We start from the raw sequence: 7,949 nt of genomic DNA, 5'->3' as shown, positions 1-7,949 counted from the left end.
GTATTTACAAACACCTGCCCAATACATAAAGGTAGTTATACAATAAAAGATAAAAAATGGTATGGAATAGAATTAACACAAAAAGAACAAAATACATGAATTCAATAATGTTTTGTCCTTCTATAAATATTTTTCAAATTATTTTTATATTTTATAAAAAAATTATTGGATAAAAATATAAATACAATTAATATCTTAAAACTAATGATCCATTTAGGTTGAAATATACGTAATTTTGGTCTCTTAAATTTTATTAATTAATTAAACTCATCTAAGTAGTTTACAACTACCAATCAAGTAACAAAATATAACACCTAATTCATACATTTAGAAACTTAATATTTTATTTAGTAAAATTTGAAAAAAAAGGAAAATATTTAAAAGAATTTAGGATTCGATATATAAATACGTTGAGTGAAAATTGGGAATTTGATGTGTTTAAATAAAAATAATAATGGAAAAATTAAATTTATTTAATTTTAAAAATTGAAAATTAATTAATTTGATAATAAAATTAGAGAATCAAAATCATTTATAATTTAAAGTAAAGAAATTAATAATGTAATTAAACCAAACATAAAGTAATAAAATGTTTTCGTTTTAGGTAATTAGAAGGATCATTGAAAAAGGTGTTGATCGAAAGAAGATTTAGAATAAAAGCAACCACGGAACTAAAAAGAAGTGCTTGTATTGTAGTACTTTGGAGGTTGCTTCTCATCCGTACCGTATGAATAAAGGGAAAGACGATGGGATTAAGGCTGCCTCAATGGAGAGAGTTTTCCAGCAGAAAAACACTTTGGATTAAGAACTTCCTCAACTAGAGCATTTTAATTTAATTTATTTTTAAACTAATTATTCATTTTTATTAACTTTTTAAGACAAGTTTTGCAGTATAAATTATCTCCACAGCTAATAAATTAAATGATTACATTGAATCTTTAAAAGCATGTTTATTACATTAAAATATATATATATATATATATATATATATATATATATATATATATATGAATCATAGTTATAATATGTTAAGAATATTTTTTATTTTCTATAATTATGTGAAGTTTGTTCCTTTCTCTAATAAGGACCATTGTAATTAGTTCACAATAAAGCCTCTTTCATTCCATGTCATATTTCCTAAATTCCTCATACTTTAAAGAGTATAATAAGTGAGGTGATTGCAAAATCTGTATCAATCCAATTGATAAATAATCAATTTCCTCTATAACAGAAAGATTCCACCAGATATTTCTTTCAACATATTCTTGTAATTACAAAAATCCATTCAAACTGGATACAAACAAAACAACTGCAGAGGGAGAAAGGGCTAAGTGGACCCATGCGATCCCTAGAACTTACTAATGCATAAAACATTTGAACCATGAAAGAAAAATGAAAAGAGAGGGATGGGAGTGGAAATAAGCAAAGGGGAAAAAATGTCAATGCAGACACTACAATTTGAAAGCCTCCCTGAACTTAATGCTGAAACTATTTTCTAGGCCCTTCTTCCCACCCACAGGTAGATTTCCCTTTTGCATCATAGCCACAAATTCATTATAATCTATGCGTCCATCCTGCATATGATAAAACACATTGGATATTAATAATGAATATATTAATATTAGACGTATCAGATTTTTGTTAAAAGTTGTTCAATTTTTTTTAGCAAAACATTGAACATAGAAACAATACATTAGTGTGATGGGTCTCGAAATAGTAGTACACACTAACAACAGAAACATCTTTGTTCTAAACTAGTCATGAAGGACATAACAAACATACCCTGTCGTCACCTTCAACTCTCCAACTATAATAGCTAGCTTTTGTAGTGTGATTTTTCCTAGGTTCTAATCAATTGAGGGATGAAAATTGCTAATTCATACAGATCCATCAAACCAGTCCAACCATTAATGGGGTATCCAAAATAAGCAGAAACAATGATGAATTCATTGAATTGATGCCTCCTTCATTTATTTATTTATTTTTATTCAAACCAATTCTTTGAAAGAAAATAAGAATCATTGTCAGCTGATTCATATAGGATTTTGGTGTACTGAGGAAAATTTTCCACAAAGAAATGTTAATTAGACTCCATCAGGCCAACAAAAGTTATTACAGCTCTCGTATTAACCAAGAGGCAGGTGATCCTTTAATCAAGGGAGGTTTTGAGCTTAAGAAATTGAAGAGGAATTGGCTAGAGAAGATAAGAAAGAAGTACTTTCTTTGTAGCAATAACGCTAGATGCGAAACTGCACAGAATAACAAACCACTTACATTGTCTTGATCAATTTCCTTGATGATATCTTCCAAGTGGACATCCTTTATGCCAAACTCATCACAAGCCTGTTGAAGTTCTTCCTGAGTAATATAGCCACTTCCATCTTTATCAAAGTAAGAAAAGGCTGCAAATAGATTATCTTCTCTTTCAATCTTGTTACGGTGCAATGTTGCGGCAAGGAACTCCCCATAATCAATTGTCCCGCTGTTATCAACATCAGCCTACAATTTCAAGGTACACTAATTCGTTAGAGATTTGAGTTAGTCTATTAAAAAAAATACATCTATGATAAAGTAAAAGTCCAAAGAAACATCATAACCCTTATTCATCCATTTGATTTTTTATTTTTCTTTGTTTTCATGTTAACACCTGGTATATATGACTGAACCTGGTAAATTTTATTTCTAATATCAAAGTTCATAGGTTTGGCATCTGATATATGAATAAGGCCCAATTTAGATTAACTTCTCAATAAGTACTTATAGAAGACAAAAAATAAAAATGAATAATGAATTAAACTTCCTTTATTAGTTAAAATCAACTTATGATTCTCTAACTTTTTAAAAGCTCTCTCATTTAACTTCTCCAAAACAAAAGGTGTATAGTTGATTTTAACTTATGAGAAGAGTTTTAGTTGTTTTATCTAATTATTTTTTTCCTCTTCTAAGTGCTTTTGCATAAACTTACCCAAACTAGGCTTAAAAAATAAATGATACATTTGCCTTCAAGTTAGATGAAAAGGGACTATCTATAAATTTTTTAGGACTTGAAAAAAAAAAACTTGATGAAGAATTACTGGTTCCAATATTACGATAGACCCATTCTTCTATCTTAGGATGGCAGATCTAACTATTGAGGACTAGAGAATTCAAATCACAAACACCCAAAATTTATGTTACATAAGATCTTCACTTTTCATTCTTTTTGTGTATGATCATCTAATACATACCACTTGCTTCTTAAGATACTTACCGCTTGCATCAAATCATAAATTTCAGATTCCTTAAGATTAGCACCCACTCTTTTCAAACCAGCTTTAAGTTCTTCAAAAGTGATTTGACCACTGTTATCTGTATCTATCATCTTAAACATTTCCTTTAAGCCAGCTATTTCTTCTTCAGATAAGCTCTCTGCAATAATCTGAAAAATGCAAAAGGAAGACAAAAGGTGCAAATTATAACATCTCATTTTCACCTGGCAGGGACAAATCCATAATGAAGACTTCCAATCTAACACATAGTGTAACTCCATACACAATTTTATGTATCAATAAAGTCTGGATCACATAACAATCACTTTCAAGCTTCCACATCCAGAGACTTACTATAAGAGCCATTTTCTTAAGCTTGTTCATAGCAGAAAACTGTTTCAAGCGACTTAATACAGCAGAATCCAGTGGCTTGTCAGGAGCTACACCATCAACTTGAATCCAAGGATGACCTACAGGAAATTAAACATATATAAGCAAGAAAAAACAGTCTCTTGGAATGGCATATTATTTCAAATTTGGTATTAATTGTAAAATATGTCCAAACTAACTGGCATGGGCTTTCCCATAAAGCATAGAAATGGTTAATCCACAAAAGTACACAAGAACTGTTATACTTCCCCTATTACTAAGGATAAGCACGATCAATCTTGTAATACAAAAAGGGACTCAACTCACACAAAGACATCACCCATTGCAGCAACATTATTTTAATGCTAAGCAGCTAAAAGAATAGCAATAAATCTTTCTATTTGTATATACATAATAGAATGTCCTGAAGTATGGAAGTGTTTTAAAATGAGCACTTGAGCTAGAAATCTATTTCAAACTGTATACTTCCTGTTTTAACACAAACAATACTGTAAGCAATTAGAATGCATCGTTCACACCCTAAGCAAAATGAAGCCTTTATTGTTTCTTCCAACTTTCAGTGGATGATCAAAACATGTTTAATGGCAAATTAAAGATCAAGTAGCAAAATATATGACATGTCAAGAACATGGTTTGGGAAGTTAGTTTAAGGTTCAATGCACAAATAAAATATTGTCATAGTTAGCAAAGATTGGGTTACAAAGACTTTTCAATGTAAAAGCATATAAAACTTGTACCCAGAGAGTCATAAGGTAAATGGTTGTTAATATAGCATTTTTCCCAGGAGATGTTTGGTAGCTATTTTACATAGCTAGATAATGATGATCTTAGCCTAGAACATGGAAGTGAAAGTCAAACATGGAATAGAAGACCCTTTCTTCATAAGTGACTAACACCAACTGTCACAAGAAGTTCTTGCCAAACCACAAAATTTAATATCAGTATTGTTCAACTACCATATCCTTGTAAAGACCAAAGTAATGCCAAGATCATGACTGACTGAATAATCAATTAGAAAAGCCATATTTACATAGTACTTGATGAGCAGTCAGCCGCCTTCTGGGATCACGAACAAGCATTTTCCTCACTAAATCTTTTGCACTTTCAGAAATTCCAGGCCAGGGATCAGAAGAGAAATCAAGATCACCACGCAGAACCTGTTCAAATATTCCTTGTTCGTTTTCTACACAAATATATGAACCATACAAAAAGGGAGGGAAAATTAATAACGAGTAAATATATGCATAAAATTATAAAAACAGATTTCAAAATTACACTCAATAAATCCAAGAGATCTCACCAGCCCAAAATGGAGGTACTCCACTCAGAAGAATGTAAAGGATAACACCAGCACTCCAAACATCTGCTTCAGGACCATAACGCTTTCGCAATACTTCTGGGGCAACATAATACGGGCTGCCAACCACATCATTAAATATATCACCTGTAAGAAAAATATCATCAGTTTACCACAGAATCAAATTACTTAAAATTGTATGAAGCTTCAGTTAGTGCACAGGTTAATGACACAATTAAACCAATACAATAATTGAAATCTGATAAAGTATATATAAAAGATATTATCTTCAATTCAAATGAATTTACAGTCATATTATATATACTAAAAATAAATGAAGAAAGAATTTGAAAATTAACAGCAACTCAGATCCAACCTAACATTAGTAGACAGAATACAAAAGTCTACTAGGATGCATACCTACAAAATTGCAGGCTTGGCAGCACAGATCAAGGACACGCACATCCAAAATTTAGAACTCAAAACTAGATAGATAATCTATAACATTGCTTTTTACCCAAGAAGTTATAGCACTCCAGCAATAGTATTGCATTGCTTATCCTCAAATGCCAAGTGCCTAGAAATATTAATCCAGTTTTATAAAGAATATGGCATACAAAACATTCAGTAAATCATGAAATTCAAAAGCCTGATTCATCTGTCGATGATATCTCCATCCCCACCCCTGCTCCAATCCTGTCTAAGTGTATGTTTCTGATCATATAAAAATCTATTGAAAGATACTATTTTGGTCTTCAAAAGATATGCTTTTACTCAATTTGGCCACTCAACTTTTAATTTTACCCAGTCTTTATAAATATTTCAATTGATTGCAACAACCATGTCCATCGTGCCTTTAATGTTTTAATTCACCTCAACATGTTTGTCCATATTTCAATCTCATTTTGTAGTAATTGCACCACAAATTTGTGGAGCAAGACCAAATTGAGATGAACTAAAACTTTTAAGGAACAAAATGGTAGCTTAACTGTTTCTGTTTAACCTTAATACTATATAGTAACACCATCCAAAAATACCTGGCTTAAAGAACACAGATAATCCAAAGTCAATGGTTTTGAGAAGTGAATCCTCTTGCTGATTGACAAAGAGAAAATTCTCAGGTTTAAGGTCTCTATGCATCACTCCAAGCGAATGACAAGCTTCCACAACCCCAACTATAGTCCTAGTAAGCTCAGCAGCCTGTCTTTCAGTATAATGCCCTCGTTGGATAATCCTATCGAAAAGCTCTCCACCTGCACATAATTCCATCACAACATGAACAGCCACTGCATCTTCATAAGCACCTTTGATGGATATAACATTAGGATGGCCAGCCAAGTGGTGCATTATCTGAATTTCTCGTCTCACATCCTCAACATCCTCATCGGTTACCAGCTTCCTCTTTGCAATAGATTTACATGCATACTCTCGTCCCGTTGCCTTCTCCACACACAAGAATGTTGTACCAAACTGACCCTGTCCAAGTTTTCTCCCAAGTGTGAAGAATTCCTTGAAGCTTTCAGTCTCTCTTTGCAACACGGAATCAACTCGAAGTCCAGCACTAGAAACTCTCTTCACCGAAGCAGGCTTCTTGTGTTTCTTCTTCTCATGTTGCAGCTCTGGCTCTATTTCTGATTTTTTCTGTTGTTTGGTTTCCGGTTTTGGCATAGTTATCTGCTCAGGAGGTTTGCTTTGGACAGGCAAGGGCGATTCAGGTGCATTAGTCATGTCATCTTTTACAGATTCTCTATTAGACACTGATCCTTCAGGCAATTGGGACCGCCAAATTGCTGCAGAAACTGATTGAACAAAACCATTTTTTGAAATGCTAGGACCAACACATGTGTTCCCCATATTGCTTCACACTGAACAAATTTGTGCTACTGCTATCAAATGCCCAACTTTCATAACTGGGATCTAAGATCCTACATCATCTGTTAACACAAGATACAAGATCTGAATATGAACTTCAAGTCCTTAAATCGTAAGCATCTTAGTCAAACCCCATATACGGAACCAAAAATTTAGCATAAACAACAAATCCAAGGATTCAATATCATCCAACATAAAGAGTGATAGGTTGAACTAGAAAGCAGGAAGAAAAAAACTTTTTAAAAGAAAAAAGAACCTATTAAAAAAATTTAATAGCTAAAGATTGATTTTAACAAAAAGAAAGGAAAAGTGCTAAAAATTTAAAAATTAGCAAGAAAGTAGAAAAACAATGAACACACAAGTTCGTAAAAAGAACAAAGAATAGAACTTTATAGAATTCAAAAGCACTCCTTTTGAAAAAATAGCATTAATCAGAAATTATACATACCAAAAATGACGTTAGCGAAAATAGAGAGATTCAAACACTAGACAGAAAATAAAGGGTAGGAAGTAGAGAGAGAAGTTAGAATGCTGCATAAGAAAGTAGAAGAGGTTGGAAAAACCTTGAGTTTACCTGGTCAGTTGAGGTAGATGAATGGCATAGATGGATAGAAAGTTAGATATACAAATACAACTTTCTGGTTTGGTTTTTGGTTGTGTTGTATCTAATGGACTATGTTCAAGCACTTCCTTTCGTTTATTTCCAAGCTAGCTTGGTTTTTTTTATAGAAAATTTTATTTATTTGTTTTTTTATACATATAAAAAATAGAAAAAAAAAACTTTAACAGAAGACAGGACTCTTTGGTTTTTTTATTTATGAGAAAACAGAGCAATTAAATTTGAATTCCACATTTTTATTATTAAAAAATGAAATGTGAAGATAGTGTAAGAAACGTGTTACTTTTTTATGTAATAACGAAACAATAATTGCACATATTTTAACAATTTATTTTTTTATTATTATTACACTAAATTTTGTATTAACGCATATCAAAGAATTTATCTTGAATCTACTTTTAATTTCTACGAAGAAAGTTAGCACAGAATTTTATCCAACAATAATATACAAATTATTCAAACTAAAATATTTTATTAATATAAAAAATAAAAATAATTAATATAAATTATTAAATTTTATGTA

The 7,949-nt window shown here is 31.4% G+C and overlaps 1 protein-coding gene across 4 annotated transcripts; it reads right to left on the bottom strand.

Annotated features, from left to right (window-relative positions):
- Positions 1-1,180: 1,180 nt before the first annotated feature.
- LOC113870857 (calcium-dependent protein kinase 1-like) lies at positions 1,181-7,522 on the bottom strand. Of its 4 annotated transcripts, none has more exons than XM_027507365.1 (8): positions 7,382-7,522; positions 5,973-6,869; positions 4,939-5,082; positions 4,669-4,821; positions 3,603-3,718; positions 3,251-3,418; positions 2,275-2,499; positions 1,181-1,574 (listed from the first exon to the last, which is right to left on the bottom strand). In XM_027507365.1, exons 2-8 carry the CDS (start codon positions 6,787-6,789, stop codon positions 1,452-1,454), a joined length of 1,746 nt encoding a protein of 581 aa, XP_027363166.1. In that variant the 5' UTR covers positions 6,790-6,869; positions 7,382-7,522; the 3' UTR covers positions 1,181-1,451. The 4 variants fall into 4 exon arrangements, with proteins under 4 accessions (XP_027363166.1, XP_027363167.1, XP_027363168.1 ...); XM_027507366.1 differs by having other exon boundaries at positions 7,371-7,496; XM_027507367.1 differs by lacking the exon at positions 7,382-7,522 and adding an exon at positions 7,256-7,373.
- Between the last annotated feature and the right edge of the window lie 427 nt (positions 7,523-7,949).

This window comes from Abrus precatorius, unplaced genomic scaffold (genome assembly GCF_003935025.1).
Source record: "Abrus precatorius isolate BTA unplaced genomic scaffold, Abrus_2018 Scaffold7, whole genome shotgun sequence".
NCBI classification, from domain to species: domain Eukaryota; kingdom Viridiplantae; phylum Streptophyta; class Magnoliopsida; order Fabales; family Fabaceae; genus Abrus; species Abrus precatorius.
This window is presented reverse-complemented; position numbering and strand designations above follow the sequence as displayed.

Bases quoted from the DNA above. Each gene is read 5' to 3' on its own strand.
- LOC113870857 (XM_027507365.1), bottom strand. From the start codon at position 6,789: ATGGGGAACACATGTGTTGGTCCTAGCATTTCAAAAAATGGTTTTGTT. The intron at 5,083-5,972 runs GTATTTTTGGAT...TTTTTCTTACAG, and splicing joins ATCTGTGTTCTTTAAGCCAG to GTGATATATTTAATGATGTG. The intron at 4,822-4,938 runs GTGAGATCTCTT...ATATTTGTGTAG, and splicing joins AGTACCTCCATTTTGGGCTG to AAAACGAACAAGGAATATTT.